The sequence below is a fragment of the Phlebotomus papatasi genome, chromosome 3 (genome assembly GCF_024763615.1).
Source record: "Phlebotomus papatasi isolate M1 chromosome 3, Ppap_2.1, whole genome shotgun sequence".
Classification (NCBI taxonomy): domain Eukaryota; kingdom Metazoa; phylum Arthropoda; class Insecta; order Diptera; family Psychodidae; genus Phlebotomus; species Phlebotomus papatasi.
In genome coordinates, this window is record NC_077224.1 from 13,272,559 (window position 1) to 13,295,197 (window position 22,639).

General features: G+C 36.8%; 1 protein-coding gene across 2 annotated transcripts; it reads right to left on the reverse strand.

Annotated features, from left to right (window-relative positions):
• Positions 1–1,239: 1,239 nt before the first annotated feature.
• Positions 1,240–22,639, reverse strand: LOC129807784 (coronin-7). Of its 2 annotated transcripts, XM_055857265.1 has the most exons (9): positions 22,384–22,639; positions 16,149–16,318; positions 15,755–16,090; positions 10,141–10,847; positions 6,949–7,428; positions 6,541–6,733; positions 5,415–6,483; positions 4,867–5,348; positions 1,240–2,267 (listed from the first exon to the last, which is right to left on the reverse strand). In XM_055857265.1, exons 2-9 carry the CDS (start codon positions 16,306–16,308, stop codon positions 2,035–2,037), a joined length of 3,660 nt encoding a protein of 1,219 aa, XP_055713240.1. In that variant the 5' UTR covers positions 16,309–16,318; positions 22,384–22,639; the 3' UTR covers positions 1,240–2,034. The 2 variants fall into 2 exon arrangements, with proteins under 2 accessions (XP_055713240.1, XP_055713241.1); XM_055857266.1 differs by lacking the exon at positions 6,949–7,428.

The window sequence follows — 22,639 nt, forward strand, 5'->3', positions numbered from 1 at the left end:
TTTTGTGAAATACATAAATTCGTTAGGGGAAAGTACGCTACCTTCGGACGATTTATGCTTCGCATAAACCACTTTTTTTCAATGTTTTATAAATGAATTTGGCTCATTATAATATTATATTTTAATTGCTAGCCCAATGACTCAAGTTTTGAGAAAAGAGCAATAGATGAAATCCATAAGGAACATAGAGAAAAAATTGAATTGTCCGAAGCTTGAATCGTCCGAAGGTAGCGCGCTTTCCCCTACTTTTATTTTATATCACAAAAGTAGTTTTGAATTAGTTATATACTTATAATTTAGTTTTAAATAAAAATCCTTATCGGATCATAACCTGTTTAAATTCATAGGCGGTTTTGGATTAAGAATTGCCAGAAAAACTTAATAAGATTGTTTATAACCCCATTTTGAGGACGTAAGCCTGAATTAAAATTACAAAAAATTAATTTTTGACTGGCAAATTCGATATAAACTAACTTTGGGCAGAACAGATTTGCGAAATGTCGCGGGTATCTTTACCAGTCACCTTCTAAGCTTTCACCTGTTCAGAATGGGGTTAACGCTATCAGCATCTTGTAGAGGCTGTGGGGCTGTCTTAAAGACAGTCGAGCACTTCTTGTGGGAATGCCCTTCATTGGATGGATTGGATGTATGCACCGTCCAAGGAGGGGCAGGATCTTACGCCGAAGATGATTCTGAACTATATTCATAAATCTGATTGGCTCTGAATAAAGGAGATGAACGGGAGATACAAAGGGCTCAACAAGTCTAGGTATCACTATCCCGTTTTACCATAATCTAATGTAATGTAACAATAGTCGTACTGACCGTTATATGTAAAAGTAGCGTACTAATAAAAGGCTTCATTAGCTCTTTAAGCGATATTGGCAAAGAAAGTAAGCATTCTCTTCACGTTTTTCTGGTGTTTCTTGGTGGATTTCTTCTTCTTAAACCAAAAAGACTTAATTTTCGTAAGAGTAGAATTCAATCATCTGATGAACACTGGAAGTACTGAAGACCCACATAACTACGTCAGATCCGTCAGTTACAATATCCAAAGGTGAAGCATTTTATTATAATGTCTTTTAAAACTTAAGTATAAAAGTTCTTTCAAATCTTCCAAATTCAACGAATATTGATGATTGTACCTTCCCTCAATAACAACTTATTCCATTGAATTTAAACAAAAGAACCAATGAAAACCTAAAATTTAATAATTTTGAGTAATAAAGAAAACCATTCTTGAGCATGCACATCACTTTTATTTCCATATATCAATGCTTTATAAATTGCAAATAATGCCTATGCAATGGATTAATACGATTATTTTTGCTACAATTCCATCATTTTCTTTTTATTTTAATTAGAAATATGCCTTTGAAAAATTCTCAGCATTGTATAAAATTGTTTAAATACTTTTATATCCTTTTTTCATATAAATGTAAAAAAGTTTTTTTTTATCGAATATGTCCCTAAATTACACAAATATTTCAGTTGAACTTGTTTATTTATTTTTTTAAATTTATTTTTAAATATTACAAAACTCTTTATCAAAAAAAGAATTGTTCTATGCAAAAAAAAGGAAGGAGAGCGATAGTTTTTAAACTTTTAATAAATTGGAAGTATTTTTTCTTCATCTAGAGAGATTATAGTAAACCGACTAGTTTGGATTTTGTTGTTGTCGCTTTTAATCAAATACTATGACGGTTAAATAAAAATATCACAACACACAATTTCTTTTAAGCAAAAATGTCATTTTTTTTTGAGAATATTTCATTATAAAAAAGAAATAGGAGATGTCTGATAAATGGAATAAGAGATACTTTTACATCTATTAACTGGAATATTTTTGTCACAGTAAAAATCCTTCTTCTACTTAAACTTTTGCAGGAGTATATTTTTGTTGCGCTAGAAAGTCGTCGTCATGATCCTCAAATTCACGATATGTTCTCCCAACTTTGTAAAAAATGCGATAAAAATTGCAGAAAATCCGCCAATAAGGGCGTAATATTTAAATGGCTTTTGCAGTTTAAGAGCTTAACCCTCCCATTCTTCCTCATCAACCCCATTCTCATTGTCATACTCAATCTTTGAGAGATTGACTTCCATTCGAGAACTGAGACTCTTCTGAATATCCTTCTCTCTCTGCTTTGTCACATCACTCCTGAACATCATGCTGGCTCCTGGATGCGGTGGAGGAATGGCTTCTACTGGAGCTTGATCTACAGCTTTTCCAGACTCAGACTTTGATGGCAATTTGCTTGAAGACACTTCCGGTAACCAGAAAAAGGAACATCATTAAAGTCAGGGGTATTTTGAGTTGGATCTTTAGAAGAAGGAATCAAAAGTTAATTCATAAAGGGAGCTCAAACTAGTATGGTCGTGAGTTCGATGCGGAACGCTTGAATCCCACCGTGAACGTTTTTGAACCGAAAGATCTATTTCTGAATCCGGGAAATACTTGGAAGCTCGAGGACCGTTTTGAAAACCCAGGAAATTCCACGGGAAGTTTGATAATATGGCAAATGTTTAGGAATCGGAGGATCGTTTAGTGACCTAGGAAACGGTAATAACTCTGGTTAACGTCGGAAATTCGGGGAAAATTCGGAGTTCCATGAGCGTACGGGGTAGGCTTGTGAACCCGGCGAAGGTTTAAGAATCTGAGAAATACTTGGGAACTCAGCATATTATGGAACATACTTATAAACTCGCCGAATATTTAGGAACCGGAGGAAAACTTGGAAACCCTGGAAACGTTAAGAATTCAAGGAAGTCTTGCAAATCTGGGGAACGTTTTGGAACCCCAATGATTCTAAGGGGGATGCTTGTAAACCCGGCGAACGGTTAGAAATTGGAAAAATGCTTGGAAACTCTGGGAACGTTAAGAACTTCAGGAAAACTTAGAAACCTGGGAAACAATTTGGAGCTCCGTGATTCTAAGGGGAATGTTTGTAAACCCGGCGAACGATAAGAAATTGAAGATGAGCTTGCAAATTTTGGGAACGTTAAGAACTCAAGGAAAACTTGGAAACCTGGGGGACGTTTTGGAGCTCCATTATTCTAAGGGGAACGCTTGTAAACCCGGCGAACGATTAGAAACTGTAGAAATGCTTGAAAACTCTGGGAACGTTAAGAATACGAGGAAAGCTTGCAAATCTTTAAACGTTTTGTTGCTCTATGATCTTGAGAGGGATCCTTGTAAGTCCGGCGAACGATTAGAAATTGGAGAAATGCTTGGAAACTCTGGGAATCTTAAGCACTTCAGGGTTCTAAGGGGGATGCTTTTAAACCCGGCGAACGATTAGAAATTGGAGGATCTTAAAAATTTTTGGGAACGTTAAGAAGTCGAGGAAAATTTGGAAATCCGAGGAAAGTTTTGGAGCTCCATAATTCTAAGGGAAACGCATGTAAACCCGGCGAATGATTGGAGAAAAGCTTGGAAACTCTGGGAACGTTAACAACTCCAGGAAAACTTGGAGTCCTGGGGAATGTTTTTGAATCCGATGAACCTATAAGCTAGCTTGTAAACTCAGCGAACGATTAGGAATAGAAGGACCGCTTGGAAACCCTGGGAACGTTAACAACTCGAGGGAAATTTGAAAATCTGGGGAACGTTTTGGAACCCCAATGATTCTAAGAGGGATGCTTGTAAACCCGGCGAACGATTAGAAATTGGAAAAAATTTTGAAAACTCTGGGAACGTTAAGAACTTCAGGAAAACTTAGAAACACGGGGGACGTTTTGGAGCTCCATGATTTTAAGAGGCACATTTGTAAACCCGACGAACGACTAGTAACCGGAGGACAGAAACCCTGGGAACGTAAGGAATTCAAGGAAAGCTCCCAAATCTGGAAATGTTTTGTTGCTCTATGATCTTAAGAGGGATATTTGTAAACCTGGTGAACGATTAGAAACTAGAGAAATGCTTGGAAACTCTGGGAACGTTAAGAACTGCAGGAAAACTTAGAAACGTTGGAGACATTTTAGAGCTCCATGATTCTAAGGGGAACGCTTGTAAACCCGGCGAACGATTAAAAACCGGAGAAATACTTGAAAACTCTGGGAACGTTAAGAACTTCAGGAAAACTTAGAAGCCTGGGGTACATTTTGGAGCTCTATGATTTTAAGAGACACATTTATAAACCTGACGAATGACTAGTAACACCGGAGGATAGCTCAAAAACCCTGGGAACGTTAAGAATTCTAGGAAAGCTTGCAAATCTGGAAACGTTTTGTTGCTCTATGATCTTAAGAGGGATTCTTGTAAATCCGGCGAACGACTAAAAACCAGAGAAAAGCTTAGAAACCTGGGAACTTTAAGAACTCCAGGAACACTTGGAAACCTGGGGGACGTTTTGGAGCTCCATGATTCTAAGGGAATGTTTGTACTATACCTGGCGAACGATTAAAGCCCGGAGGGAAGCTTAGAAACAGCCGGGTAACGGTGTGAAACCCTGTGTTTCTAAGAAGCACGTTTGTAAAAACGGCGAATGATGAGACACCGGAGGAGAGCCCAGATACTCTGGGAACGTTAAGAACTCCATGAAAACTTGGAGCCTTAGAGAACGTTTTGGAACCCTGTAGACGATTAGGAATCCGGAAGTCAACAGCATTACTTTAAAACCCAAGTAAACCCAAGTAAACCCAAGTAAAACCCAAGTTTTGTTGATGAAACCCTCTACTCCTTGGTTATCCGACTGTCCTCCATTATTCTAAATACTGCATGGTTAGCCCAACAAGGGCTTAGTTATTTTTCATGAATGGATATGCCTGAGTGAATTGCAGTATAGCAATTGCTCATAATAAGAAGTCTCGTCCAATTGGATAGCTGAAAATAGATTAAGCAACAATCAAGTATATGATACTTACAGCATGCCATGCCCTCTGGCTGTAAGCTAACTTTACTAGGTGCCTTGTCCTTATTGGCAAACCACTCTCTGGCACTCAAACTGGGCGCCCACGTGACTCGCGTTGGCGGAAACAGATCATCCTGGAAGAGTTCGCTCTTGAGACGCGGTACCGTGAAACTCAGCCATTCGATGATGTTGTTGGTGAGTCTAAGAGCTCGTGCAAACTCCACAATGGCCACATTGCATTGATTTTTCGGCAGAAAACTCAGACCCTGATGCACCGAAGTACCTCTGTGATGCGACAAGGGACAGATGTGAGGAGCCTCATCTGTGATCTCAAAGCTGAAAACTGTTGAGTCGCCCTTCCCAGTGAGGAAGAGTGTTGAACTGTCTTCGTCGTAGAACGGCACGAGAATGGCAGGTGACACATCAATGCCAACCGTGTTCAATGGCACAGTCAAGTTGTCCTTCTGGTAGATTGTGATCTGACGCTCGGACACTCTAAAATGAATCACATCGTTATATTTGAAGTAGTTCGAAAACCTCAAATCCGCTTCGTGGACTTACTTATCAAAACCAGTGACGACGATGAATTCCCCGTCAAGGGCCCAGACTACACGAGCACCTCGAGTACCAACAGGTCCGGGTCCTTCTGCAATTGGTTCAGCCGACTTTCGAGGGTTGTACACTCGAAGACGTCCATCTCGACAGACAGTCGCCCCAAAAGTGCCACAGGGACTCCAGGCAAAGCTGAAAATCTGATCAGTATGTCCCTGGAGTACAATACACTCCTTCATCTCTGTCAGATCCCACAGCTTTACTGTCATGTCGTAGCTGGCCGTGAGGAAGACATCGCTGGCACATGGATGAAATTTGATGAAGTAGATCTTGTCAGAATGTGCAACGAGTTCCGACTGGGGAGTATTGATGGGTTCAGTCAGACCGCCAGCTGGGATCAACCAAAGTCGAACAATTCCGTCATCGCATGCCACCGCCAGGCGACTTGAATTGAAAGGATCCCACTGGAAGTCCATAATATTGCTTCCATTGACCAGAGATGGAATCACTCCATCCGGTAGACGTCCACACTTGTCTAACTCATAAATGGCAATCTTTCCACCCGGACCAGCCAGAGGAACCGCTACTCTCTGAGCATTGCCGTGGAAACCATCACATTCTCCCGGCAACTGACGACTAATGTTCCTCACATTCTCAATGCTCGTGGACTTGTGTCCGGGAGTCCCCTTCAAGTGTCGATACTTGGAAACTCTTCCAAATACCGTTGAAGTTCTCTTCCCAGTCTTTCCACTACCTGCCGTCTCTCCATCGACAACAGTGGTCTGAGCAGAAGGAGGTGCTGAATGTTCCTCCTCCTTGCCATTCCACTGCTTCATAGAGTTCCGACGACGAAGAGGAGTTGGCGATGCTGCCTTCTCCTCCTGAATACTTAAAGAACGATGCTCATACATCTTACGACGCTCAGCAATTGAAGTTGCCGCATCTGAACGATCTTCCTCAGCATCTTCGGGCTTTTTCTCTTCCTGCTCTTTTGATTCTGCGACCTGTTCCTGACTTTCAGGCTCGGCAATTTCAACCGGAGCCTCACATTCTGTACTCTCCATTTCGGGAGAGTTATCTAGAAAAAACCTTGTTCAATTTTCTTGTCCAAAAAAAGAATTCAATGGTCTCCTACCTGTTTTCTCCTCCGAATTCTCCTGTTCGGTATTGGATCCAGATGTATCTTGATCAGTCTTCTCATGATCGGCATTTGGACCATTTGCCGATTGTTGCTCAGTTCCCGGAACTTGTGGAACTGAAAAAACTTTGTCGAACGAAAACTCTGTTGACGAAGTGCAACCAACAAATGGCTTTGGACCCAAACGTGGCTGAAACCAAAGATAATCCTTACTTCCTCTTGATTTTGCTTAGTTTTCCAACATCAATCCAACCAAACAAGAACCACAAGAACAACAAAAAATTGTGCCTGGTGCAGAAACCATACAAATCAAATTGTCATGTGAAGAGGAAGGAAATGGTGAAAAAAAAGAAGCCAAAGAGAAATCAGAAATAAAAACCAAAATCACTCCACAAAACGCCACACCTTGTATCCACCGCCGACAGAAACAGCTGTAATTCGGGGCCTTGGACTGGGACGAGGAGCACAATTTCCAGATCCGCCACTGCTTGAGTCTTCAGAGGAGTAGTCACTGATGGAGTTTGTGCGAGAAGTGCGTGGAAGGGGAGTCGGTGGAATGATGACTTGTCGTCCAATCTCACCAATTCTATCCACACGATCTTCATCACTATGCTCAGTCTCTCCATTGGATTCCACACACTTCTTAACCTCCACAACAATCTCCTCTTTCTTGCCATTCTCCTCCCCCTTGAGCTCACCCTTATCGCACTTTTCTGCAGCAATTGGCGTCTTGTTGTACTCCTCCATATGCTTGATCTTATCCTTTATTGGCATGTAGTTTGCTTTTATCATTGGTGATTCCTTGAGCTTCTTTGGTTCGTCAACGGCACATCGAGCTCGGTTGCTCATATTTTCAACCATTTCCATTAGGTTTCCGCGATGGACCTAAACCCAGGTAATTCGTCAAGGAGTTCCAGTGACAGAGAAACACCACAAAGACAGAGGCTTTATTAAGCTAAGGACTTAGTTAGATAGTAGAACCTAATTTCTTGATTTGGTTATGGAGAATGTGAGGTTATGTGTTGGAACTAGACCCCGGCGCACAGAGGTTTTCGGCGGCGGCGCTAGAAGTTTTAAAATGATTCAGAGGCGGCTGGCGCGCCGGCGCGCTAGCGGAAGCAGTTGGCGACGGCTGTTTTATGATTGAGCTGTGCGTGATTTTAAACGCATTTACCGTTTTAAGATTGAGCTGTGCGTGACTTTAAGCACATATACCGTGTTGTGACTAAGCTGTGCGTGATTTTAAGCAAATTTACCGTTTTATGAGTCAGCTGTGCGTGATTTTAAGCGCATAAACCGTTTTATGAGTCAGCTGTGCGTGTTAAGCACAATAACCGTTTTATGATTGATTTGTGCGTGTTTTTAATGGCAATCTTAGTAGTTTTATGATTGATCTGTGCGTATTTTCATGCGCAATATTAACCGTTTTATGATTGAGCTGTGCGTGTTTCTAAGCGAGATCTTAACCGTTTTATGACTGAACTTTGTATGTGTTTAAGCGCAATCTTAACAGTTTTATGACTAAGCTGTACGTAACGGCTATTTTATCCGCTGTTTGTTTGAGCTGTGCATGTTTTTAATCTTAATTTTTTCCGTATTTTGTTTCATCTGTGCGTGTTTTTAATGGCAATCTTAGTAGTTTGGTGATTGAGCTGTGTGTGTTCATAAGCTCAATCTTAACTGTTTTATCTTTAATCTAGGCGTGTTTACAGCACAATTTTACCCATTTTATGATTGAGGTGTGTGAGTTGTCAGCTCAATTTTAACCGCTTTTATGATTGAACTGTGCGTGTTTTCAGCGCAATCTTAACCCTTTTATACTTCTTCTCTGCGTATTTTGACCACAATTTTAACGAAACTAATTTAATTTTAATGACATAACATGCTGAATTTGCTCAAATATATGAGTATTGGTAAATTTGGATAGCCAAATATTAGTGGACTATACAAAAGCTGGTCTACTTTCATATATTTGTCAGTGAATCACATTTTTAATTAAATAAAAGTCAGTTTTTCTAATAATTGAGAAGATCTTTTATGACAAGAGTGAATTTGAGCTTATTTTTATGAGAAAATGTTTCAAGGATATATTTTAACAAATTTTACTCCTGAACAAGTCTAAATTCATAATACAAAATAATATTGTCGCTTTATTAAATTTAAGAAAATATAGTTTTGTGGTAGAAGTCCGATCGTGGTAGACTTAAAAAGAAATACGAAAAATTATCTTTCTATCTTTATCCCGGGAATATGCACATTATCGAGCCCGAAAAAAATAGAGGAAAATGGTATTATGCACCAAGAGGTGATTGAGTTTGATTAAGTCTAAAAGAGCTGTATTTACAAAAAAGGACTTTTTGGTTTTTATTCGGAGTTCTTCGAAAAATTGTAAGAATATTCAAAAATTTTACCTTAATAAAAGAAATTTAAATTTTTCTAAAAGATAACCATGACCATGACCATAATAAACTAAAGTTTCAGTGTGGCACCAAAAGGCGCTGCGCCGAATTATTCTTGGCGGCGCGCCTCAAAAATTTTTCCAAGTCCAAGTTCAAATCAAAAAAGTGTTTCAAAATAATCTTAAAAATAAGGCATCCCGCTTTTGAGGTTAAGTCGAACATAACCTCACATTTTCCAACGAAATCTTTCATTTTGGCAGATTTTCAAAAGCTCTAAGATTTTTAACACTTCGAAGAACCCTAACTAAAAGTGTCACGGAAGGACCAAGTGGCAGCCGCTGCCACTTATCGGATTTTACATAATATTTTAATATTTTTACATATATTTTAACATTCGGAGCCTCAGTCAGTTCTTTTCTGGTGTCTGAATCAGAAATTTCACCTCCTTGGGTACTGTATCTAAAGATTTTTAACCATTCGATGTTTTCATTTTTATCAGAATCATGGCGTCAGGGAAAGTGGTCTGCCTTTGAATGCGGCAGCCTTTGAATATTTCAATTTTTCTCTTATTTTTCAAAGCAAAAATTCTACATATGAACAATAGTTAATACTATTAACTATTTTCTATTAACTTCGCTTAACAAAATGGATTTTGAGCTTTGGTAAATAAGAGAAAAATTGAATAATTCCCATAATTATTCATATTTCATACATATTTCCCAATTCAATATTTCCCATAATTCTTCTCAATAATTTGCAAAAACACTTTCAATTTGTTCTTTTAAGGCTTTTATACACTAACAATCAAGAAAATTACATCTGCAGAACGTCAAACTGCCATATAAAATGCAAATGGCAGCAACTGCCACTTGGTCCTTCCGAGTGCAGTTTTTTGTTTTTGCAATATATTTACATTAATATTTAATTTTTATTAAAAATTTTATAACGAAAAAATAGCCAGATAAATTCTGCACGCATTCAATCGGGTCTCCAGGCGAAATAATATATTCTTCACTATAAAGAATAAAATTGAAAATTAAATTGGCAGCGGCTGCCACTAGGGTCCTTCCAAGTGTTAAATAACCAAAATAGACATGAAGGTTAATGGTTAGAGTTGATCAGCTGATTTCCCAGGGCTTTAACTTTCAGAAGAACTCAGTTAAATGCTGAAAAGTAATGGAAAGAGTAAGGTACTCACCGTGATTGGCTGTGCACCCAATTCCCTTTTAGCTGGATCGAGGCTCATCTTGGGCACCGGCAAATTGGTCCCTTTGAGCCATTGAGCCGCTGTGAGATCAGTCCGGAAGCCACAAGTGTCCGGATAGAGATCACTGTGGAAATCCCTGTAGGTTTTCCGTGGCACCTGATACATAATCGGGATGACAGAGTTGGAAGTCAGCTGGAGAATCCTGTTAACTTCCCCCTCCATCACCCTAAGTGCCCTCTTGGGCACCAAACATGCTCCCTTCGTCTGTTCTCCCGTATGCCTCAGCCCTTCTATCAGATGAGGCTCCTTCTCCGTAACCTCCAAATAGGAGATCGTGGAGTCACCCTTTCCAGCCAGGAAGAGCATATTTGTATCCGGATCGAATAGAGGCATCAAAATACCAGTCGAACAATCCAATTCCAAAGTCTTTTCAGGAGTTGAAAAGTTCCTAACATCTCTTATTATAACCTGCCGGAGACGCTGAGCATCGAATCCTGTAGTTAGGATACGATTCTGCTCTCCCAGCCATACAACACGTGAATCCTTAATACTTTGGTGACTGTCAGCAACCAAAGACATAGGATTATTTGCTCTAGGATCAATCACACGGATCATCTTGTCTTTGCAAGTTGTCGCCAAAACTGTTCCATCTCTCTTCCAGCTTACCGACTGAATAACTTCCGGATGCTCATTATTGGCTATTCGACGCGAAACAAAGCAAAAACAAAAGTCAGAAATATTTGCGCAAAGCCTATAAAGAAAATCGCAAAGACTTCCTCTAGTAGCTTTTATCTCTCATTTTTTTCACATGCTTCCTTCAAAAACAGAAAATATAAATAACTTAATCAAGTGCAACTACTCGATTTTATGCCCAATTGATACGAATCATTGAACAAACCTCTCGAAGGAAGTTGCACGAGTAACATCGGCATAAATCTCAATCCCCATTATGTACTTTTATAAGTTAAAGTTTAACTGGGAATTTCTATTCTTCTCTCATTCTCTCTCTCATTCTCCTTCGCAATGATCAGTCAAGCTGATCGTGTTTGATGTTAATATAAAAATTCCAAACAACATTACATAACAATAAGTTGTTAGAAAATAATCACTTATGAGCTTCTTCACTTCACAAGAGTCTGCGATGATAAATGGCTAAATTGGATGCATTTTTGCGATGATAGAAAGAACAAGAGGTATTTTAGAAGAGGGAAAATTGTCTAACAAGAGTAATTTTTCACTCTGAGAAAAATTCAATTAAATATGGGAAGCAAGTCTTTAGGAATATTTCATTTGAGACTGATCACAACATGCGTGTGAATGATTCGCACTTTAAGGCACCTCCATACTGATTTTAAATTGTTCAAATTGAAAATTGAGGTTATGTTAATAAAAGACAACACAAACACCGTGGATCGAACTGGAGACCTCTCGTTAACTAGACGAGTGCTTTACCAATCGAGCTATTTCAAACATCAATAAAATTTGCGCAGGGACTTTATTTTGAGTAAATCGGGCGTAGAAGGAATTTCAAACACGCGTCTTAACGGTCGCTGAATTTAAATTCTGTGCCTTAATTCATTACAAACTCTATTGATTTAGATAGAGTAACTATCCAATAAAACAAATTGGCAACTAGAATTCGAATCAGGAAAGAGGACGAAGGCCAATTTTAACAAATTCGACGGGATGTCGATTTTTCCGTCCGCCATTTTGAGTAAAAATTTTGCATGACTTTCCGCGAAGCAAGAGAACAATAACAAAATGTATTTTCATCTCTGTCGGACCATTTATCCCAAGTAATTGAAGAACTAAAGTTACTAAAAATTCATTCCTGAGAGCGATTCGGATAAAAGTTGCCCAGGAATAAATCATCTAAAATCACTCAATTTGCGTATGATGTATAATACCATGGTAAGGAATGGGTTAATGCCGGGACTGAGTGTACTCGAGAGAGAAGTAACTTTGTGCATAAACGTTTGACAAAGCACTTTGTTTATGTTTTCGGAAAATGTAATTTGACAGCCCGCCAGATTTCAACGTTGTCAGAATCTAAGCACTAAGTCTCAATTTAGTTCTGAAGAGGTTTCTGGTTCATCCTCAGACATTAACTCAAGTCTGAAGCCGGCCTTACCCTTCCCCTGCAAAACCATGTTTTTGTGATTTCTCGAAAACGCATCGTGCGATTATTGTCATTTATGACTATGTTTTTTAGAGATTACCCAAGCGGACATTTCGTCTTTATACGAAAATATCGTTGAATCATTCCTAAAAACGGTTTTCCAGGCTCTAAAACCGTATTGCTCATCCGAATGATAAATCAAATTTGGGTTTATTGGAAAGGTCTTGGATTGGAATTTCTGATAAAACTGAACTCGTTCCAATCGGTTCATAACCGGATAATGAATCGGTTCATACCCGATAACTAATTTTTATTCAAGATTCAATTATATATTGCTCCTGAGGTATATTTTGGGAAATATTTTGAATTATTTGTAAATCGGTTGAAATTGGTTATGAACCGATATTGAATCGATAAGTAATTTTCATCAGAAAATTAATTATATTACTTTTCAAACTATTTTGGGGGATCTTTTGAGTGATTTATGAATCGATTTAAGTCGGTTGAAAACCGGTAAATGATGAATGATGGGAAACTACTTTTGTCAGGGGCCCATCAAGCCTAATAAAAAGTGAAGCTATTTTTCAGTTTTCTTTGTAAAAATTTTGCAGATATTGAACCGCGCCTTAAACAAATTTGTTCGTAGTTCTTGTATTATTTCGGCTAACATAATGAAATATGTATTTTTACATAGCTTTTAATGCACGATTTCGAAATGTATCACACTGATAAGTCAATTCTCTTTAGGAAGAAATTTGCCAATAGTCTTCAGTACCTCTATGCAAACACGTATGGAAAAATGAAATGTCGAGAGGCCCCTGACTTTTGTGGTATAGCAACTTAAGTCACGAGTTCAAGCACTTCACAAAGCCTGGGATATTTGCGCGTTTTTCTAATTTTCTCAAATTCCGGGCATTTGGGACCGAAATGTCACGCGAATTGGAGAGAAATTCGGACGTCAAATTATTTGAAATGCAACGATTTTTTGTTCATCTGCATACTTATATTAGGTTTAGATACTCATCCTTATTTTGAATTGCATTAAAACTTCTTAATAATGCATCATAACTAAGCCAAACTGTGGTAAATTTGGGCATATTTGCTTCGTCCGATGATCATAGACAAACTTGCAAAATGTCAACAAACTTTTTTTATATAATTTAGCTGCCGCCCGAAATAAATAGATGTGATTAGAAGGAATCACACCTAAAAAACGGCCCGAACTTAAAAGAGTCAAATGAGAGAGAGTCTACTGTAGACTCTGCAGAGAAATAAATATTTTTGTCAAAAAGTGACGTTTCGTTAAGTGTGGAAAATTATGAAATATTGATTCGTAGCTAAGACATTGTAAGTTCCACAAATGCATCGCCTCAGAATATGAAATCTTGATCTTGAAAATATTTGACTGCATGAAAGTTTGAGTTGATCTTGGTCTTAGAATTAAGGCAAATATTGTCCTCAATTCTGAGACCAAAATCAAGATCAAAATCAAGAAAATTTCGAGATTTTGGTATTCTGAAATGAAAAAATCAAAATCAAGATGTCAAATCTGTCAAATGTCTTGGAATCTTGAAATCCAAGACACAAACCGTGTGGATATCAAGATTGGCAATTCAGGAACCAATATTTCAAGATTTCAAGACGTCAAATTTCTTGTTTTCTTGAAATAATTCCAAGAACCTCACGGAGGTGCTTGGAATTTTCAAGATACTAACAATTTTTAGAGTTTCATGCAGAAATCGTTTTTGATGAAGAATGTTTCTATAAGAGATGATAGAAAAAGAGAATAGCTATGAAAAATACTATGTTTGATCTTTTAATTTAATCGTAATGGTTCAAAACGTTCTAGATGTATGTTTTGAAGTACAACACTCTGAGAATATCTGCAAAAGAATGACATCTTGCATAAGCATTTTAGGGTTTATCACACGTCACAAATTTTGTGTGCACTTCTTTTATTCCCGATAATATCCCGTCATATACTATTTAATACAACCTATAATTATTTTTTCTAATTTATTTGGCAAAATTTCAACAAATTCGGCAAAGAAATGAAGATATTTGTCAGAAATGACGTTTCGTTAAGTGTGAAAAATCTTGAAATCTTGGTCCTTAGCTAAGACATTTTAAGTTCCATAAATGCTTCGCGTCAGAATATAAAATCTTGATCTTGGAATTATTTGACAGCTTGAAATTTTGATCCTGATCTTGGGCTTAAAATTGATCATTGATCATAGAATTGAACAATTTTCATTAAATTGTTTTTCTAATTGTCAAATGTGACATTAAGTTAAGTCTAGGACATTTCGAAATTGGGAATCTTAGCTAAGACACTTTATGTTCCACAAATGTATGGGAATCATCTGTCATTTTTGATAGCTTGAAATTTTGTTTAAAGTCTGAGAGAATGATTTTTTCAATCTAACGAAAGATATCTACACTCTGGAAGCAATTTCTTTCAAAAATGGCGTTTTTGAAGGAATTTGCTTGTAGAGTGCTGTAGGTAGAAATGTCAAAATTCTGTCAAAAATGAAATTGTTTTGAAATGAGGCCTCATAAAAACGATGTTTTGAAGATCTCTTTTTCAATTTTTTTGAACTTAAATGCTTCCAAATTTAAGATTTTCAATATTTTAGAAAACTTAGGAGACAAATTTAAGCTTCAAAAAAATTTCAATATCGTAATAATTATATAAAAGAGATATAATTGAAGGAATATCAGAAAAGTAATTTTTAAAAATAAAAATCATTTTTTTTAATTTGTTGATTTGTAAACACATTTTTTGGCAAGGGAGTGACATTAGCTCTGAAAAATACGACCGATTTTAGTGTAAATTTTTCCCTGTTTTCGTGCACATTTCACAAGATATCTCCAAAAACTACGTAGGTTTCTAATTTGTAGTTTTCGGTTGCCCATTCAATATTAAGTTGGCTTTTATTTTGTATTTATATTTTTTGCTAATTCGTTCTACACTGACAGAAAACAACTAATAAACCCAAAAGTTTTTTCGGCACGTTAGAAACATATGGGAAACATAGGAAATGTCATGCCCCTGTTTTTTGGTATTATTCTCAATTTTCTGCCTGATGATCTCCTGAATTTGACAAACATTTTGAACATTGAACCATTTTGATGAAAATTCATTCAGTATGGAGGTAACTTAATGGAAAGAAATAGTTTTATGATTAATTGCTAAAGAATCCGGAGAGATTTAAATAAATCTATCAAACATTTTTTTTCTCAGAAATTAAATATTTACACGAAAAACAAAACCTGTTATTATTATTTCTGAGATCTCAATGAAACCTTTGTTGGACGAATTTCAAAATTACTGGGTTTGCTTCCTGTTAAGCATTACACGCAGAATTTAATAATAAAAAAAAGAGAGACACCTGCAATTCCCAAAATTCATTTGAGATTCACTGACGCAGAAGGAAGCCTCGCAAGTGCCTTAAAAATGAATCAGATTGAAGAGTTTTTACTTACAGAATGCCTCCTCCTGAACCGTAATGTCCCAGAGATTGATGGTTCCTGCCGAAGTGGAATGCAGCAAACAATCAGCCGTCGGATGGAAACCCACCCTCTCGATGCGCCTCTGTTTGTGGCTGAACGTGCACTCGGGATTGGTGATGGAAGTGGCTAGACCCTTTGGTGGAATATGCCAGATCTTCACGAGGCAATCCTGTGACCCCGTGGCCAGGATTCCATCGTGAAATGGCGAAAATTCCAGGTCAGTCACGGTATCTGAATGTGCATGAAGGAGAGGCATCGTCTTGCTCTTCCTCCCGCAATCATCAATCGGAAGCACCGCAAGGCTCGTTCCTGGAACACAAGTTTTTTAGACAAGATCCAGGAGGATCAGGAATGCCATTTTGCTCACCCGTATGCTCCCAGTTGAAGGCCATAAAGGCAGCCGAGGCGGCAATGTTGCTCCCATGATTCTGATAGGAGCCAACGATGATGTCGCGGATCGTGGCTTCGGGTTTGGGGACAATTGGAGCGGCATTCTTGTACTTGGATGCCTTGAAGCGCCACGCCATTGTTTACCCACTGGAAAATCAATAAATGGCCACACTTGAGAACAAGGGGGCACTTCATCTCGCACTCTCGATACAACGGATCCATTGAGAGGAAGTGAAACAAGCACTTCCTCTCTGAGATTGTGCCAGGAAACAATGGAAGTTAAAGGGGCTATTCATAAGAGCACTTGGAGTACACAATAGATGAACTCACGCGGAAAATGGAGCTTTTAAAGGGAAAATACCTAAACCCTCATCTTCTCAAATTTCTCAAATAAGAAAGCGGTATTCATAAAAAAATAACGTTAGAGTATTAATTTTTTTTGTAGGGGAAAGTGTCCATGCTTTGCACGGTCCCAAGATTCATAATGACTAAATTTTTTTGCAGTTTTTTTTTCAATAAATGTGACTCATCGCACCCATATTTTAAAAATTATGGGAAAATGTCCTGTTTTTAAAATATATTGTGGAGTCACATTTATTCAGAAACATGAAAAAAATACTTCTTTCAATAAATTGCTAAGTTTTTTATCCATGTCAGCAATAATTTACCTGTTTTTCGGATAGATAAATTCGTTTAAACACAGAAATAAATAAATTTTGATAATTTTAATGGACTCACTTGTACACTAAAAAAATCAGAGCTATTTATCTTAAAAAAAAACAGAAGATCCAAGTAAGATTAGGAGAAGTGTGCCAAATTTCGACCAGCTTCTAATTTCGGCCACTTTGAGTGTAATTTCGGCCATGGAAATAAATTAATTAATATTATGTATGTTATCTTCGAATAGTCAATGAATTCATTTTGCTTTTAAATATTTATTCATTTTAAGAAGTGAAAACGCGGGATTTTGACCTTTGATCTTCTCCTCCTTTAATCCTTGCCAACGTTTCGGAGCTTGATGGCTCCTTCTTCAGGTATGGAAAAAGAATGATGGGAGAAGGATTGAAGGGAACTGGTTCACTACTACTTTTTCACAAATGGATGAAGTGGACATCACGATGGTCAGATTGGGAAACTTTTCCAGCGTTCCTTTTCCCACCATTCTTTTTCCATACTTGAAGAAGGAGCCATCAAGCTCCGAAACGTTGGCAGGGAATAAAGGAGGAGAAGATCAAAGGTCAAAATCTTGTGTTTTCACTTCTTAAAGACTATTTCATTGGCCGAAAATCATTATATTTATTCATTTTAGGATGTATTACCACAAAGATAATTAAATTTTAGGTATCATATGAATTTAAATTGCGTTGTAAAAATTCAGTGAGGTAAGAGTCTTACAAAAAATGTGACAGATCGATTGTGTTTCTAGCAGTCTTACGATTTGTGGTGAAGTCCAAGAGGTTTTCCTTCGGTGTTTTTCATGAAAATTGATTAGTTTTCATTAAAGATTACTTCTGTTTATGTTAATAGTAAATCAATCTTTAAATTTCGGGTAAAATTTGCCATCTGGATCCTGTATTTCGCGTAAAAAAAGTATATACTTTGTGAGCGTCTCTCCGGTGAGGTAGTGTTGCCTATTCCGGCAACATTTTTTGCTTTTCTAAATTTCTTATTCATTTAATGTATTTTTTTAATTTCTGAGTTCTACAATGTCCAGAGAAAAAAACCATCGCTTCTGTGAAAAAGATGATGTGGAAAAGGTATTGGAAGAGTTCAGGAACGGCACATTGCTACGGAAATCTGCGCGTAAATTTGAGATGCTACTCTTCAGGTCTTCAGGAAAAATTACACGGAAGATCTCGGGACTTGTGGGTCATATAAACGTATTAAACTAAATATTAAACTCGTTCCGTTTGACGTTTTGAAATTTTCTATCCATTGCTTCACGAAAGGTGGTCAGAAAAAAGGTGGCCGGAATTTCACAGAAAGTGGCCGGAATACTACCCAAAGCAACGTCCATATTTTTATTAATTTTTCAATATTTTAGGAAGTGATTTAACGAAAACAAAGATGATAAACTAGTCTTCAAGGTTCCACACAACCCTCCCGAAAAGGAAGTAACAAAAAATATCAATATGAATTAAAAATATTGCATTTCAAACTTAGGACTTCGGTGCTTATATGCAACTATGCCGAAATTTGGCACACTTACCCTAAAGTTTCAAATAAAATCGGTAAAGGACTCTCAGCATAATTTTGCTAGTAGTAAAGAGTAGATCATTAGGAAAACCGCCGCGTAAAGTCGAATTATATAAGTTTCTGAAGAATTTCAACATTTACGTCAGTCAAAAAAACTTCAATTTTTCAAGAAAAATTTATAGAGTATTTTATGTAAAAAATCTCATGCCAATCTTTCTGTAAATCGTGAAAGGTTTCTATATGTAAGTGAATACTTAACTTTTATTAGATTTTTTCACATCTTCTGGCCCTCCTGACACTTTAGTTTTCAAGTCATTTTTGAAATGTAACGGTCACTTGCAATAAATAGTTATAGACAATTAAGACTACCAAAAACTGTCAAAAACTCAAAATGAAAGTGAAATCAAAATGGTAAGTAATTTTGTAAATCAGTGGGACCTAGCAATTTTGTTCAATGTTGTTTATTTAGTCCGCCAGTATTTACCATATTGAAACAAATTGTTTACACCTGTGTAGGAAAATTCTTTTCAAGGATTCTAAATAGGGGAATCGCCAATAATGACGAAAACCCCTTAATAAAATGAAATGAAATGAAGTATTCTAGATATGAATATTAATTTCTCTTACATGAAGACACCATTTGAGCGCTACGACCTAAGGTAAATTAAGCTAATTCAAAACCTACAATATCTAAAAATTCTCGGTTATCTGAGTTGATAATAAGATTTCTAACTTCTTAAAGTTATTTAAAATTTGCAGTCTTTTTAGACTTAAAACAGTGAAACTATGTGAACTCTTTAGTTTTTTGTTTTTGTTTTTTTTTTTTAAAATGAGACATCCAATTCAATGGAATCTTATTACAAATAATAAAAAAAGAGAATAAAACTCAAAATATTGTAAACATGGGAAAGTCATTATCAAAATAATCAAAAACATATGATCAAATTGATATTAAAAGTAATGTAATCAAAAGTATCAATCAGGAGAAAAAATCACACAAACTGATAAAAATATACCGCAACGCGCTTCTTATTTCTTTTTTTTTTTTGATAAGGCCAATGGCAAATTGGATTTGATGAGGGGATTTTATGGTGAATCATTACTATCAATAGAATGTTGAACTTTTAAGATTTTTTTACATGGCTCCAAGGCATTTAATTAATAATCACAATTTTTTCAGGTTGAAGGCCATATAGGTATCACAAAATTGAAGATTGGAATGCATTTAGAATTTCACATTACGAAATAACCCAACTTTTCAAGCCACACTTTATCTTTTGGACTTTTCAATGAAGAATTTTCTTTATTTCGCTTTGCTAAACAAAGATGATGTTGAAGGTTTCAAGATTAAAATATGCTTCAATAAAATAAAATATACAAAGTAGAATGACATATCTTTCAGAAAAAAATAAATTTATTTTAGTCAAATAACTTTAAATCGGTATTTTTATGGAAATTGGAAATGAGTTTTTTTGCACAAATATTTTTTGTTGCTTTTTCTCTGACCTGTCACAGAAAACTGGGAATAGCAACAAAACGAAGAGTAAAAATAAGTTCAAACTTTCAAGAGATGTTTATAAGACTATTACCGAGGACACTATAGCACTTTTAAATAAATAAATCCTTTATTGTCGCTGTAAATGTGATTTTTGTGAAGACCGCCTTGAGGTGGTCTTACCCGTTAGAGGGTTAAGGGAATTATGACCTCATGGAACTACGAAATGAGTACAGTAGACTCTCGCTTATCCGTGGAACGGGACCGAAATGTCACACGGATTTTGAGAGTGATACACATCAAATTGTTTGAAATCTAACAATTTTTTCGTTTACATTGCAAATTTATGGAGTGAATTCTGATCTGACTGAATCGACATTCTCTCTAAACATGCGTACTGTCCAAAAAAGTTACAATGAGAAAGAATTAACAGTAGATAGAGCACATTTGCTTTAACAAAAAAAACCCAAAACGGGGAAAATATGTCAACAAAATTTTTGAAATTCAACTGTCTCACGGATTTTTTTTATGTCACCCGGAAAAAGAGTCCACGGATAAGCGAGAGTCTACTGTATTATTTCATGATCTCTACTCTAACGCATCAGGCTCTTTACCGACTAGATTATTTGCAAGTTATTAAAAGAAATTCTCGACAAGGTGAACAATCATCAAAAAAATATGGAGAAACTCTCTTGCATTATTTTATGTTTTTGCTGTACAGTATGTGATATTTTTCACTGAAACTCGATCTCTTATTAACTAAACTTTGTTGTAATATCACTTTTAATAATGTTTTTTTTTTTTTTAAATAATGAAATTCGGATGTGGTGAAAAGGGCTTACTTTTTCCGGCTGTGTAAGTACTTTTCGCCACTTATTTTTTCTAAGCATTTTTCAAGTGGCGCACCTCGCGGATTATAGGCGAAACAGGCGTGATTTTCAATCGATTTTTGTTCCAAATAAAAAATGTGCAAAAAAACATTTGAGATACTCTAATAATTGTCTAGTATCGCTGTTATATTAAAAAAAAGTACTGTACCGTGTATTTTGGGAGTTTTCGACAGCTGCTGTTTCTTAAAATTCAATTAACCCATTCAGTCAATGTACCAGAAATACTTGAGATAGAATGTTTATATTTTGGGATTAGTTTCCTACAGATTAGTAGATGAAGTTTTTGAAAAGAAAAAAAATTTATCTCATAAGGGGGTGCGGGGAGCTTCTGTCAAACACACGTCTTAACGTGTGACGTCTTAACACACGTCTTAACGTCACTGAATTTAAATTCTGTGCATTAATTCATTACAAACTCTTGCTTTAGATAAAGTGACTATCCAAGATCACCAATTGGGAACTAGAATTCAAATCAGGAAAGAGGAAAGACGCCAATTTTAACAAATTCGACGGGATGTCGTATTTTCTGTCCGCCATTTTGAGCAAAAATTTTGCATGACCTTCCGCGAAGCAAGAAAATAATAACAAAATGTATTTGTATCTCTGTCGGACTATTTTTCTCAAGTAATTGAATAACTAACGTCACTAAAAATCCATTCCCGACAGCAATTCGGATAAAAATTGCCCAGAAATAAATCATCAAAATCACTCAATTTGCGTATGATCTATAATACAATGGTAAGGAATGGGTTAAAAAAAAGTGGCGAAAAAGTGCTTACACAATGGCGAAAATGTGTTTACAAAGTGGCGAAAATTACTAAAACATGCATTGCTCCAGGAAATGTATTTTTTTCAACTCGATGCGTAAAAATTCCCGGGAAGTCTCTTGGTTCAATAGAGAGACAAGGATTCAAAGCATTTGTACAAAAAATTTCATTTTATTTCGACAAAAATTAGAAGAATTACAAGGGTATCAAACCTTAAGGTGGCAAAAAGGTCTTACTCTACCCTATTTAATTTTATTTATTTATTAATGGATTCATGTCCCGGTACAATTTATAAGTACATTATTGGGGATGTATAAATTAAATTTTTTTTTATAGTTGAGAAAATTGGCATGAGTATTTGGATCGATAGGCTGATACAGAAGTTCATAGGCTGATACAGAATTTGCTTCAATATCGACATAAATTTCTCTAGTGTGTAGAGACCATAAGATCGCTTTATTCTAAGATTCTAATCTGATTAATTTGTTGAATATAATCCTGCTTATATCCTTCATATCCTCAATGACGAACCCCTTCGTCATCAGGTGAGTCAAATGTTTATCTGGCAATTTCACGCGTTTTCTCGCCCCCACGGAAGCCGCCCAAGTTGGAAATGGTCAGAGAGGGATCCTCTGAAGGATTTCCCAGTAATCTGAGAACAAAGTCCTGCCTCTAAAAGCCCCAAAAGACCCTTCAAAGGAACTCCCCCGCCCCAACAAAGGACATTCACCCAAAAGAGCTCCAAATGAGTCAAATCTGGGTATTTTCCAGTGCCAGTGACATCATCCGGCAACTCCCGGTGACCCCAAACAGCCCGGTACTTTTCCACCGCGGCCCCGAGGGGCGCTCCTCTGGCGTTTTTACCTTTGCGCAAGTTCGATGAAGGATGTTTTGTTTGATGTCGCCGCCGAGAGGATTTGCCGCACAAAACACACGAATTTCACCAGGAATATCACCATTTACCGGAAACCACCAACTGATTCACACTCACTGATCACTCCGACGTACTTTTCTGCAATTTTTCCGCTATTCCGCGTGCAATTTGAACGCAATTCTGATGGGAAAATTGCGAGGAAACTTTACGCCCTTCAATTTCGGAATCTGGACCACCTCGAACTAA